Below are 15148 nucleotides of genomic sequence, written 5' to 3' on the forward strand. Positions count from 1 at the left end.
GTGCAGTGGCCTGCCACCACGCCTGGCTAATTTTTATATTTTTAGTAGAGACGGAGTTTCGCCATGTTGGTCAGGCTGCTCTCGAACTCCTGACCTCAGGCGATCTGCTGCCTTAGCCTCCCAAAGTGCTGAGATTACAGGCATGAGCCACTGCACCTGGCCGACTGCTTTTTTAAGAGCAAAAACTTGGGAACCACTAAAAGGATTACTTACCTAGTCATTAGACTATTTTCTCATATTCTGAGACTCACAATTAATTATACTTGTTATTTTTTCACTTAAAGGCACACTCTGTTTCTGGAGCCAAAATTAGACATAACTGGCCAGGACAGGAGGGAATCCTTATAAAACTAAAAATTGCACATGGTAGGGTTTTTCCTTTTGACCAATAAAAAAGTATATATCCATGCCAAATTTTATTTTCTAGATTGCTAAAAAATGTTTTTTAGAAGCCTGATAGACTAAGGACACTTAAGAGTTATTATATGTAAAACCATTAATAATTTCACCTCATGATTTGTGAAATGATTGTTTATATGTTTTACAGAATTGAAAGCATATGTCAATATATGAGAAGAAGAAAGTAATCCTAATTAAGTGAAGCTCAAGGCCTTATGTCTTACATGCATTTGGGGGAATATTTTGTCCTATACTGGTGAATGTTTTACGTTTAATACTATAGTTTTATTAACAGCAAAAAGACATTAGCTAGTAAAGGTAAGCTGACAAAAGGTGTGTCACGGATTGTTTTTAAGTGCATTATTTACCATAGAACCCACAATATACACATGTTAAATTCGCCTAAATCTAATAAGCTCGGTAGGAATGGTATCATGATATCAAATAATCTTGACAAAGATGAATGGAAATGTCTTTCTTATGAGTCTACTATGTTCAAAATGTTGAGAAACTGAATGTTTAAGAAAATTAAAACAATCTACCTCTTCTTACTGTCTGTTAAAAAAAATTAAAACAGCTGGGTGTGGTGGCTCATGCCTGTAATCCCAGCACTTTGGGAGGCCAAGGCAGGTGGATCATCTGAGGTCAGGAGTTCAAGACCAGCCTGGCCAACATGGGGAAACCCTGTCCCTACTAAAAATACAAAAATTAGCTGGACACGGTGGCATATGCCTGTAATCCCAGCTACTTGGGAGGCTGAGGCAGGAGAATCGCTTGAACCCAGGAGGCAGAGGTTGCAGTGAGCTAAGATCGTACCACTGCACTCCAGCCTGGGCGACAAAAGTGAATCTCCATCTCAAAAAAAAAAATTAACAAAATTAATAACATATTTTCTTTTTTCTTTTAATAAAAAAAAATAGAGACAGGGTTTCGCCATGTTGCCCAGGCTGGTCTCGAACTCTTGGGCTCAAGCACTTCCATCTGCCTCAGCCCCCAAATTGCTGGGATTACAGGTGTGAGCTACTGCGTCCTGGTCCATATTTTCAATATATGTTCCTTTTGCTTAAAAATATCATGTTAAAATGTTGGAAAGGTACATGTAGCTTTTTACCTCTTCCTCCTTAAAATTTTGCAAAGTATATAACTGAGACATAGGCCAGCACAAGGGTGAAAGAGAGTATTCATCCAGCTTGTTCTCATTCAGAGAATGGTGAAAATTCTCAGTGCTGATTATTAGTTCCCATGATATTTTTACGTAGCATGTGTATTCTGTCTCAAAGATAGATGAGGCATAGAACCTTGCCATGAATTTATCACTTACAGAAATACTGTGTCCCAGTCTTCAGTATTTTTTTACTGCCTGTCATTTTGTTTTGTTTTGCTGGGGACTCCTCCTCTCTGTTGCTAGTATCATGCTCCACCCTTACCTAGACTAAGATTTTTTTTTTCCCTGTGTTACTTCACGGATGGACCAGAGCCATGGCTGCACCTTATATCCCATACAGAGATGTGCATTCTAATTCTGTTTGAGCTGCTGACTCACCCGCTGTGGGCTCCTCCCTTCCTTGCACCACACTCCTTTTCTTCCTGCTGGGCCTTGGGGTACAGCCGTTTATGCCTTTTGGTGGTTGTTTTCTCTTTTCCTATCCCGAGAATGGAACGCCCTTGTGTTCTTTCCCAAGAATTCCACATGCCCCTCCCTGCTCTTCTAAAGGTAAATTTCACCCAGTTGCCTTAAACTAAGGACTTCCCATATACTGTCCAAGTTATTTATTCACAGTTATGTTAGCTTTCCAGAAAACCTACTCTTTCTCACCTTTCTGAATATGTGATTTCTTTGGAGGAAAGACAGATGTGATCCCTTAGTAAACCAGAAAGATCATGGTTACAAACCTGCCTACATCTACAGGATTACATAACCACCACTGGGCAATTGGTTTCCGCTAAGTCCAAAGATAAAAACTGGCTCTTATTTTTGTAATCATATTTTATGAATCCTAAACGTCCCTTGTAGACCTGAAAAGTGGTCTTCCCAGGCACTGAAGCTGATGTTTGAAATGGGCTATTTACATTAGTCATGCAGATGCTGGCATCTCCTTTTCAGACGGGTCATGCAATATCATTTGAATGATTCACTGTTAACTCCTTTAGGGTAAGGAGTTAGCCAGATGGATGGCTTGTTACTCATGTTAACACCCGGTTTTATGGGGAACCTTTCCTGGATAACTACACCCACTCTGGATAGTTCCTTTCCTCCAATATTTCTTCATATGATTTACATACCATAAAGTACTGCTTTTTATTTATTTATTTATTTTGAGACAGAGTCTTGCCCAGGCTGGAGTGCAGTGGCACTATCTTGGCTCACTGCAAGCTCCACCTCCCGGGTTCACAACATTCTCCTGCCTCAGCCTCCTGAGTAGCTAGGACTACAGACGCTCACAACCACGCCCGGCTAATTTTTTTTCTATTTTTAGGAGAGACAGGGTTTCACCATGTTAGCCAGGATGGTCTCGGTCTCCTGACCTCGTGATCTGTCCACCTCAGCCTCCCAAAGTGCTGGGATTACAGATGTGAGCCACCATGCCCAGGCTAAAATACTGCTTTTGATCGTTTCAGAATCTTGTACTATGAGGCTTTGTTTATTTGTTTTTAGGATTGTTATATCCCCTTGATGAATTGTCCTTTTTGTTGTTATGAAATGACCTTTGTCTCTGGTAATATTCTTTGCTATAAAACCTACTTTGCCTGATGTTACTAGAGCCTATCTTTCTTTCTTTTGATTAGTTGGCATGGTATATCTTTGCTGTTTGTCCTATCTGTTCTTTGTTGTTATTGTTGTTGTTGTTGTTGTTTGTACTCCAGCCTGGAGTGCAGTGGCGTGATCACAGCTCACTGCAGCCTCAAACTCTTGGGTTCAAGCAATCCTCCTGCCTCACCCTCCTAAGTAGTTGGGACTACAGGCATGTGCTACCATATCTGGCTAATTTTTGAAATTCGTTTTAGAGGTGGGTCTTGCTATGTTGTTCTCAAATGCTTGGCCTCACACAATCCTCCCACCCACCTCAGCCTCCTGAGTAGCTGGGATTACGCATGTGAGACACTGCACCCAGCACTTTTAAAAAACAAAAAATCTTTCGGCCAGGCATGATGGCTCACACCTGTAATTCCAGCACTGCGGGAGGATCACTTGAGGTCAGGAGTTCAGACCAGCTTGGGCAACACAGTGAGACCTTTTCTCTACTAAAAATGAAAATAAATTAGCTGGATGTGTTGGTGTGCGCCTGTAGTTCCAGTTACTCTGGAGGCTGAGGTGGGAGGATGGCTTGAGCCCAGGAGTTTAGTGCTGCAGTGATCCATGCTCATGCCACTGCACTCCACCCTGGGCAAAAGAGTGAGACTCTGTCTCAAAAAAAATTAAAAAATCTTTCATGCCTTTACTTCACTTTTTGAACATATGTAATATAATTACAGTAACTTTTAATGTCCTTAACTTGCCAATTTTATCATCTATCATTAAGTCAATTTTGATAGACCGATTTTTTTTCTTCTTCTTCTAGATCAGATTTTCCCGTTTCTTTGCATGTTTGTAATTGTTTGTTGGGTATCAAACATTAACTTTCCGGTGCTGGATGTATTGATATCCCTATATATATTCTTGAGTTTCATTCTGGGATGCAATTAAGTTACTTGGAAACAGTTTGATTCCTTAGAGTCTTGCTTTTAAGATTTGTTAGGTGAGACTAGAGCAGTGTTCAGTCTAGGACTAATTATTTCCCCAAGACTGAGGCAAGACCCTTCTGAGTTCCCTACCCAATTATGAGCCTTGTTAATTGTCAGCTTTTCCAGTCTGGCTGGTAGGAACAGGTTCTTTTCCCAGCTCTGCATGAACACGGGCATTATTACCTCTAAGCTTTCAGATTTTTTTTTTTCTTCCTTGGCTCAAGGTAGCTCCTCACATACACGTACCAATTGGTGCTCTGCTGAACACTCAGTGCAACCCTCTGCACAACTCCTGGGCTCCCTCTGTGTGCAGCTCCCTCCTCTCTGGTTCCCTATCCTTCAAACACTGGCTGCCTTGGTTTTTCTGGACCTCAGCTGTGTCTCCTCAGCTCAGAGTTCACCAGGCTCTTCCTGAATTTCTGCTCGCTGATCTGCAGCCTGGAACCTTTCTCCAGGCAATAAGCTAGGTAATCATAGGGCTCACCTCTTTTTTCCCCATTTCATAGGTATCACTGTCCTTTGTTGCCTGATGGCCAGTGTCTTGAAAACTGTTGTTTCTGGCCAGGTATGGTGCCTCATGCCTGTAATCCTAGCCCTTTGGGAGGCTGAAGCAGGAGGATTGCTTGAGGCCAAAGAGTTCAAGACCAACCTGGCCGACATAACAAGACCCATCTCTTTAAAAGTGTGTGTGTGTGTGTGTAAAACTTATTTCATATATTTTATCCATTTTAGTTGTTTCAGGCATGTAGGTAAATTCTGTCCTTATTACCCCATCTTGACATAAGATCCTCCAGATTAGGATTCAGTTGCTATTCTATTTCCCTGTTAGAGTATTAGCTCCCCAAAGTGAAGGATCTCTTGTTTTGTTTTCCTTGTGGTGTCTTTCTAGTTAATTGTCTAGTATACACAAACTCACTCACTAAACATTTGTTGACTAAGCATTTATTGGTGACCATATTGCAGCATCAAGCAGGTGTGGTGTGTGTCACTGTATCAAAACAAAAACGTCTTTCTAGGCTCTGTCCCCTCATCCTTTAGTTTGATTGGTTTGAGGTTTGTGTGCTGCTTGTCAAACAATATATCGCAAAGCCTCCTGGAGATTATAGTGGCATAGGGTCCTTCAGTCTTTTCTGGAACAAGGCAGTTTATAAACAAACAGTAAAGTTAGCTAGGGCCTTTCAACTCTGTAGGAATGAAGTAACCAAGAGCCATCTCTGTTTCTTGTTACTATATTTTTTATATACTCAACAAGGGTGGGAGCTATGACTAAGATAATTCTTAACATTTGTTGCAGCTGTAACTTGCTATCAGAGCAAAAGAGATGAAGACTAGTAAAGAAAGGTCCTGGCAATGGAATTGCTAACATGGATCACAGTATTTCTCACTGATTTTGTGACAATAACAAGGATCTTGGCACAGGATATTTCTTTTTCTTTTTTTTTCTTGGCACAAACATGGGTTTGGATAAATGCCATACATTTAAGTTACTATTATATGAATTCTTATCTCAGTGTCTTCCATTTCCTTAGCTGCTGTATTGTAGTTGCAAAAACATTACTAAACTGTTTTAACACTCTTAGCAACTAAGGGTCAGCTTTATTTTTGTTTTGTTTAACTTGGTGGCGGGGAATGTATCATTTCATACTTATCCGAGAGTTTTTTAATCTGATCTAATCATTGTTTATGTATTTATTTTTTTGAGACAGAGTCTCGCTCTGTCGCCCAGGCTGGAGCGCAGTGATGTGATCTCAACTCACTGCAAGCTCCATCTCCCAGGGTGACGCCATTCTCCTGCCTCAGCCTCCAGAGTAGCTGGGACTACAGGTGCCTGTATTTTTAGTAGAGATGGGGTTTCACTGTGTTAACCAGCATGGTCTCGATCTCCTGACCTCGTGATCTGCCTGCCTCTGCCTCCCAAAGTGCTGGGATTACAGGCGTGAGCCACCACGCCCGGCTATAAACAGAATCATACAATATGTATTTGTGGCGTCTTTCACTTAGCATAAGGTTTTGGAGTTTCATCTTATTACAGTGTGTGTCAGTACTTCATTCTTTTTTATGGCTGAGTAATATTGTATTGTATGGATACCACATTTTGTTTATCTGTTTCTCAGTTAACGGACATACAGGTTGTTGCCACTTTTTAGCTTTGTGAATATGCTGCTATGAACATTTTTATACAAGTTGTTGTATAAACATATGTCTTTATTTTTCTTGGGTATGTGCCTAGGAATAGAATTGCTGGATCATAAGGTAACGATTTTTTAACAAATTGAGAAGCTGCCAAACTGTTTTCCAAAGTGGCTGCAGTATTTTACCTTCTCACCAGTAATGTACCAGGGTTGAAATTTCTCCACATGCTTCAATACTTGTTGTCTGTTTTATTATAGCCATCTTAGTGGGTGTGAAGTAATATCACATTGTGGTTTTGATTTGCATTTCCCTAATAACCAATGATACTGAGTATTTTTTCATGTACTGTTAGACTACTGTATATTTGTTTGCTTTTTGGAAATGGGGTCTTGCTATGCATCCCAGGCTGGACTCGAACTTCTGGGCTCAACAATCCTCCTACCTCAACCGACCGAGTAGCTGAGATTACAAATGTGCACCACCATGCCCAGCTGTACATATTCTTTGTAGAAATGTCTCTTCAAATCCTCGCTTACTTTTAAACTGGGTTGTCCTTTTATTGTTGATTGGCAAGCATTCCTTATATATTCTGGATAAAAATTTCTTGCCAGATACATGGTTCAAAAAATGTTTCTCCTATTCAGCAGATTGTCTTTTCACTTTCTTGATGGTATAATTTGCCCCATAAAAGTTTTTAATTTTGATGTAGTATAATTTATCTATGTTTCTTTTGTTACTTATACTTTGGGTGTCATATCTAAAAACCATTGCCTAACTCAAGGTCACGGAGATATAAATTTTTTTTTTTTGAAACAGAGTTTCGCTCTTGTTGCCCAGGCTGGAGTGCAGTGGCACTATCTTTGCTCACCGCAACCTCTGCCCCCTGGGTTCAAGCGATTCTCCTGCCTCAGCCTCCTGAGTAGCTAGTATTATAGGCATGCGCCACCATGCCCAGCTAATTCTTTTGTATTTCTAGCAGAGATGGAGTTTCTCCATGTTGGTCAGTCTGGTCTTCAACTCCTGACCTTAGGTGATCCGCCTGCCTCAGCCTGCCAAGGAGATATAATCTTATCTTTTTTCCTAAGAGTTTTATAGTTTAGCCCTTACCTTTAGGTTTTTGTTTTTATTTTACTTATTTATTTTGAGTCGGAGTCTTGCTCTGTCGCCCAGGCTGGAGTAGAATGGCACGATCTCGGCTCACTGCAACCTCCGCCTCCCAAGTTCAGGCGATTCTCCTGCCTCAGCCTCCTGAGTAGCTGGGATTACAGGCGTGTGCTACCACACGTGGCTAGTTTTTGTATTTTTAGTAGAGGCAGGGTGTCACCTTGTTGGCCAGGCTGGTCTCGATCTCCTAACCTCAGGTTATCCGCCCGCCTCTGCCTCCCAAAGTGCTGGGATTATAGGCGTGAGCCACCATGTCCGTCCCATTTAGGTTTATAATCTATTTTGAGTATGGTGTGAGGTAAGGATTCAACTTTGCATATGAGGCCAAGAGTGGTGGCTCACATCTGTAATCCCAGCACTTTGGGAGACCGAGGCAGGTGGATCATTTGAGGTCAGGAGTTTAAGACCTGCCTGACCAAGACCAACATGGCAAAACCCCATCTACTAGTAGTCCCAGCTACTTGGGAGGCTGAGGTATGAGAATCGCTTGAACCCAGGAGGCGGAGGTTGCATTGGACTGAGATTGCACCACTGCGCTCCAACCTGGGTGACCAAGTGAGAGACTCTCTCAAAAGAAAAAAAACAAAAACAAAAAACTTTGCATGTGACTGTGCAGTTGTCTTAGTACCATTTGTTGAAACACTGTTCTTTCTCCATTGAATTGTTTTGGTATTCCTGTAGAAAATCAACCATAAGTATAAGGGTTTATTTCTGGATTTTTGGTTATATTCTGTTGATCTAAATGTCTTTCCTAGTGCACCAACACCGTTTTGATTATAGTAGCTTTGCATTAAATTTTGACACTGGGAAGTTTAAGTCTTACTTACAACTGTGTTCTTGGCTATTCTGGGTTTCCATATGAATTTTAGGATCAGTTTGTCACTTTCTATAAAAAAAAACCAACTGAGATTTTGAAAGAGATTGTATAAATCTGTAAATTAATTTGCTGAGAGCCCCTTAGGTTTTGTATTCATAATACTAACTTAGGTCCTTCCTAGTTTATCCTTTCTTACAAAATTAATTTCTTTACTTCTACTTTTCTATAACTAAACTTCATATATATGCATTAAAAGATAACTTATTACAGTGTATTAGTGTTCAACTAACCTAGAAGAAAGTATGAAGTAATTACTTTTTGTATTTTAAAAAACAATATTGTACAAGCTAAATCGCTCTATAGCAAAAATTATGTAAAGAGATTTAAAAAAAAAAAAAAAAAAAACCAGAATCCAATTTCCTTTTTTTGAGATGGAGTCTTACTCTGTCACCCAGGCTGGAGTGTCGTGGCGTGATCTCGGCTCACTGCACCCTCTGCCTCCTGGGTTCAAGTGATTCTCCTGCCTCAGTCTCCTGAGTAGCTGGGACTACAGGCGTGCACCACCACACCAGGCTAATTTTTGTATTTTTAGTGGAGACGGGGTTTTGCCATGTTGGCCAGGCTGGTCTTAAACTCCTGACCTGAGGTGATCCACCCACCTTGACCTCCCAAAGTGCCAAAGAGGAGTGCCAGAAGAGGTGCCAAGCTATGTCAGAACTCTATGAAATCGAGCAAAATTCTGTATGACAGAAAAATTTTTCTAGGTCGTTGGGAGTTTTGTTTTGCCTTACTGATTTTTCTGCCGAGATTCATTTTGTATTTGTAAGCATTAGCAAAAATTTATGTATGGGGGAAATTAGATACGAATAATGCCTCTTAAGGAATGTGTATAAGGATTATAAAAAATAAGCATCTTAGATTTTTATAGTGCTTTAGATTCCATCAGTCCCTCAAATAAGACATGGGCAGCTATTTGATAGTTTGTGTAGTTTTTTTTTAAATTAGCAAGTAAAAATTGTGTTGTTTATGGTGTATAACTTTTTTTACATGTACACATTGTGGGATAGCTAAATTAAATTTGACATACATATTACCTCACATACTGATCATTTTTTGTGGCAAGTAGCTTGAGTAGTTTTGTTTAGTCAGTGAATACCATAATCCAGTTGCTCTCAACCTTGGCTGCTATGCATCAAAATCCCTAGAGAGCTTTAAAAAATTCAGCTGCCCATGCAGCATACAAGATTAACTAAACCAGCATCTCTGGAGTGGGGCTTGGACATGAGAATTTTTTAAAGCTCTCACAGTGAAGCCACTGTGCATATAACATTTAGAACTACTGCCATACACAGTTGAAAATACTGGTAGATTGAGCTAAGGAAAATGTAATTATCCTGAAATGGCAATTAAAATTATGCCCCCCTGAAATGTATGTCACTTTAGTTGTAATCTCAACCACTATGAAAAGTATGGAATTATCAGGACCTAATGATTTGGATTTCTCTTTACCTGTGAACCAATAATAAAAGATTATCCAGTCATCAGAATTCCAAAATTTGGTACTAAGATCAGTTATACATACCACCATATAGGTGGGCATTTGTTTGCGGGGGGAAAGTCTGTTGCTAAAAAAATCAAGTTTGTAAGCCGCCAGTTAATTGGAAAAAGCACTGAAGCCCTGGCCTTAAGAGTTTGACAACCTGTGTTCTAGTATTAGCTCTGCTGTGTGACTTTGAGCCCATGTATTTAAATTATACTTTATAAAATGGGGTCATTGGACTGAAGGTGATCACCAAATTGTTTATTCAGCAAATTGGATTGCCTATTGTGTTCTAGGCAAGGATGCAGGGATGAACAGAACATACAGCATCCCCTTGAAAAGCATGCAAAAGACAAACACATTGCACAATGTCTAAGTGTAGCTATGGTGAAATGTTCAGGGAATTGAGGGAATATAAAAGTACTTTAGTTGGTTTCAGTTTGGGACAGACACTATAGTTGCCCATTTAACAACCATTCACAGATGCTTGCTTTCCTAGCCACCCTTGCAGCTGGGGCATAGACCAAAGGAAAAATCTGCAGTGCAGGATTTCTTGTAAAAGTTGGCAGTTGAGGGTGGTCCAAGTGCAGTGGTGGTTACAGCTAATTGATCACAACCAGTTACAGATTTATTTGTTCCATTTCTACTCCCGCTGCTTCACTTGACTAGCCTTAAAAAAAGTTGGCAATTGAAAAAGAACTCCTTCCTGTTCTGGCTTTATTGTGTGGGGACATAATACTTGGTGCTACAAAGGTCATCTTGAGACTGTGAAGGCCTAAGAACAAAGGCCTCCACACAATAGCCAAAGAGAAAAACAAAGGAACCTGGATCCTTGATGTCAACAGTGAGCTACTAAACCAACCCTAGAACCACCTTCCTGTGGGCTTATTAAGTGAGATAATAAAACTTCATGTTGTTTGAACCCTTATTGCTTTAAGAGTGGTCTGTGGATCAGCATCATCTGGAAGTCTGGTTAGAAATGCAGAATCTCAGGCCCTACTCAGACCTGCTGCATCAGCATCTGTACTTTAGTAAGATCCCTGGTGACTAACATGAACATCAGAGCTTTTGAAGCACCAGTTTAAACCAACTTTAATTGGGTATTCTGTTCTATGCAAGCTTAGTAACCCAAGTTGTGTGAGTACATCTTGTTTGGTCAGCTAGTGCTGCAGTTATAATTATTAGCATTTTTCCATTCCCTTCGTATTTTCAATCTTGCATAGAACATATGGTCATAAACATGATTTTCATATGATAAAGTCTTTAGGTTTCTAAAGTAACTAGTTTCTTGTTCATGTACATTGAGGCTTGGAGGAATAATGACTAAAAATTTCAGAGTGCCACTCAGGACGTAGAAATTTATTTGCAATCAGAATTTGAATTTCTAGAATCATAATTGTCTCTGCCATCCCCCATGTGACAGTAACAGTTTGTTGCTTAATAATAAGAAATTGGGGCCGGGCGCGGTGGCTCACACCTGTAATCCTAGCACTTTGGGAGGCCAAGGCGGGTGGATCACCTCAGGTCAGGAGTTCAAGACCAGCCTGGCCAACATGGCAAAACCCCGTCTTTACTAAAAATACAAAAATTAGCTGGGTGTGGTGGTGCACGCCTGTAGTCCCAGCTACTCAGGAGGCTGAGGCAGGAGAATGACTTGAACCCAGGAGGCAGAGGTTGCAGTGAGCCAAGATCACGCCACAACACTCCAGCCTGGGTGACAGAGTGAGACTCCATCTCAAAAAAAAGGAAATTGGAATCTGGTTTTTTGGGGGGTTTTTTTTTTCAATCTCTTTAAAGTTTTATAGGTTTTTTTGTTTATTCCTTCATTTATTGATTGATTATTTGTAAAGCAACTCGCAATTACTCTAAAAAGAGCCCATTTTTATTTCCACAGATGAAAAGTTTCTCAGTTGACCTTTTCTTTCCAACTTTTACAGCCAAAATATTACACTGGAAACTTAAAAATCTATGTCAGAGATAAAACAAAATTACTGTTAATGTTAATCTTTTCCTTCAGGTTCAATTATACATACTTTGGTTACAAGGATAAAATGGTAATGAGTTAATAGCAGTAATAGTGGAATTAACAAAGTGCTTTATTTTACAGGGAAAATATTTATCCCCAAACAAAAACCTGTACAGACTTTTACAGAAGAAAAAGTGTCTCTTGATCCAGAATTAGAAGAAGCTTTGACAAGTGCTTCTGATACAGAATTGTGTGACCTCGCAGGTATCACCTAAAACAATTTAATTTGTGAATAAACGTGGGGTGGAGTGGGAAATACCAGCACATACCTATATACATGATACAGATGTTTTCTTTACCTAGCAAGTGCTGTTGAATCAGTAACCACATATTTGGCTTTATATTTTACACGATAAAGCTGACATAAAGAGTTTCATTTCTCTAAATACTCTCAATAGTGAAATGTTTATGTTAAGAGAATGTATTGTGTTGTTCGACACCTTTTCCCATGTTGTCATATTTGAAAGTCTTTCTAAAAATCTTTCATCAGCTGGTGCTCAGCTAGAAGCTGTCCCATCTGAACACTGAAAAAGAGTCTTCAGGGTCAACTGCTGACCTACTTTATCAGAAGACTGAGAGATGAGTAACTAGAAAGTAGATTGAAGCAGTCAGTTCTGAGCTATACTCACCACCTTCCCAACTTTTCTGAAGTGTATATGAAACACTCCAAACCTCTCTATTATTTTCATTATTGCCAATTTCTTATCTAGACCAGTATCTTCCCCTCCGTACCCATGTACGACCTACTTTCCTAGATAGAAAAGTGTGATGCATGGGGAGTTCTTCATACCAAATAACCCCAAGAACTATAAAGTTTGAATGTAGCACTGATGGTCCTTTGGGAAGGACCTTGGAAAGGGACAGGTCAAGGTGTGATGCCACAGCCAGAGCAGGAGTCTTTGTGTTGAGGGACTGAGGACTGACAGATCTGTAAATAGTACATTCATCAGAGTGGAATGAGCCAAGGACATCCTCTGACTTCTGCCTTATTTGTACACAAGGGCATCAAAAACTAAAACCAAATTTATTTTTCCTCCTGTCATATTTGAAGGGTGCTCATATTCTTACATACAAGAACCTAATACTTTAGTATTTTACTCTTAACTGGAGTCCAAATGCAAATTAATGACATGAGATTAACATACATTAAAATATGAAGGTTAAAAGTTGAAAATCTGCTTTTTGTCACATGATGTTCCTAGAAACCTTGTGAAATTAACGGCAAAAATAGATCCTTTGCATTTTCTCTCTTAGCCACCAGATGGAGCTAAGCATAGATTTACGTTCAGGATTAGGCTGCCTCCAACTCTGATTTTGGAAATGCGGGGAAATGTAAATTTAGAAATGTGGGGAAAAATAATAAGTATTGATGAGAATGAGATTGTAGGTGATTTTTAATCATTTTGTTCTTCTGTGTGTGTGTGATCTATAATTTATAGGAAAAGGTCCAGAGAATATTAAAATTATTGATAGAAATTTTTAGTTGTAAAACTCTTCATGTTTAAAACAATAAAAACTTTCTTTTTCTATATAGCAATTCTTGGGATGCACAATTTGATAACGAATACACAGTTCTGTAATATGATGGGAAGTAGTAATGGTGTTGACCAAGAACATTTTTCAGGTGAGTACTTAAAATGCTTTGTGAATTCTAATCGTTTATTAAATATATTTTGTTTTCGCCTTGTGTCAGCTTAAGTATTCACATACTAGATGTTATATATATGTACTTGAAACCTGATATTTCAATTTGGTGGTATTAACCAAGAAAGACATTGAAAATAGAGTATTAAATATTTTGTGCTTAATGGGTCAGCAAATGTAGTAAGAACCACTCTACCTCACTAAATAATAACTAAACAGTATAAAAGCTAGTCAAACTTGGTTTTGTTGACATTTTATTATCACTACTACTAATTTTCAAGAAATAGATAATAATACTTAAACAAAGAAATTACATTATAAAATCAGATTCAGGCGATACCACAAAACTATTCAACCCCTAAACCTTTCAGTCTGCTGTGAAGTATTATATAGCCTAAAGCAAAGCTTTTCAGAAATTCACTTATAGGGGCCAGGTGTGGTGGATCATGCCTGTAATTTCATTTTCTGAGGCTGAGGCAGGAGGATCGCTTGAGTCCAAGACTTCCAGACCAGCTTTGGAAATGTAGACCTCCATCTCTACAAAATTTTAAAAATTAGCTGGGCATGGTGGCACATGTCTCTAGTCTCAGCTACTTGGGAGACTGAGGGGAGGATGGCTTGAGCCCAGGAGATTGAGCCTTCAGTGAGCCGTGATCACACTACTGCACTCAAGCCTGGGCAATAGAGCAAAACCCTATCTCAAAAAACAGATAAAAAATTCATGTATAGGGTGTTCTTAAATTAGCAAGGTGATACATGCCTTTGTAGCGCATTTAAACAATACATAAGTATTTATGGGAAGAAGTAAAAGTGTCTCTGTCTGCAGCTGTCATGCCCTCTGCTTACCCAAACAGCACCCTGTTTTGTATATACCCTACCAGACTTTTCACTGTTTGTACTAATGTATACATGTTATACATAGTCTCTTGTTTTTTACAAAAAAAGATTATACTGTAAGTATTTATTGCAACTTAAGTTTTCAGTAGGAATTCGCCACCATGTTTTGTTAACTTTTTTTTTTTTTTTTTTGTATTTTTAGTAGAGACGGGGTTTTGCCATGTTGGCCAGGCTGGTCTCAAACTCCTGACCTCTGGCGATCTGCCCACCTCAGCCTCCCAAAGTGCTGGGATTACAGGCGTGAGCCAACAATCCCTGGCCAACTAAATGTTTTTGAATGCTTACTGTGGGCCATGTTGCATGCACAGCTCTTGGACGTGGAGTACTCTCAGCCCTCAAAACAGTTCTTTGAAATAGATATTATTATCTTTAATTTGCATGTGAGAAAGCTGAGATTTTAAAATAATTAAGTAACCTCAATATTTTACACAAAGTCAGTGGTAAGGATTTTAACCCGTGTTATATAGTGTATCACTTAGCAGTGGACCATGTTTTCTAGTCAATATGTATACATCTACCTCATTCAGACATGTGTATAACATTCCTTTTTACGATGTTTTGCAATTTGACCATCCCGCTTCTCATTTTTCAGTTTTTATTGTAGAAGTGTTCAAACATACATAAAAGAAGAGAGAATAATATATTATTACCCAGCTTCAGCTGTTTTTTAACATTTGCCAGCCTTGTTTTATTCATCTTCTGTCTCCCTCCCTAGCCCTTCTACTTTTTTTCCTGAAGTATTTTAAAGCAAACCCTGTTCATTTGTATTACATCACCTATAAATATTTCCATATGTGTGTCTCAC

At 39.3% G+C, this 15148-nt stretch overlaps 1 protein-coding gene across 2 annotated transcripts in view; it reads left to right on the top strand.

The window, feature by feature from the left end:
* The window catches only part of LOC116273562 (tropomodulin-3), a 61612-nt gene that overhangs the window by 25640 nt on the left and 20824 nt on the right, over positions 1-15148 (top strand). Inside the window, exons 4-5 of one of the 2 annotated variants that reach the window (XM_031662704.1) lie at positions 11884-12006; positions 13337-13426. In XM_031662704.1, the coding sequence (XP_031518564.1) occupies positions 11884-12006; positions 13337-13426 (213 nt within the window). Of the gene's footprint in view, positions 1-11881; positions 12007-13336; positions 13427-15148 lie in introns of both variants that reach the window. The other variant, XM_031662705.1, reaches the window with a different exon arrangement.

This window comes from Papio anubis, unplaced genomic scaffold, assembly GCF_008728515.1.
Source record: "Papio anubis isolate 15944 unplaced genomic scaffold, Panubis1.0 scaffold88, whole genome shotgun sequence".
Lineage (NCBI taxonomy): Eukaryota > Metazoa > Chordata > Mammalia > Primates > Cercopithecidae > Papio > Papio anubis.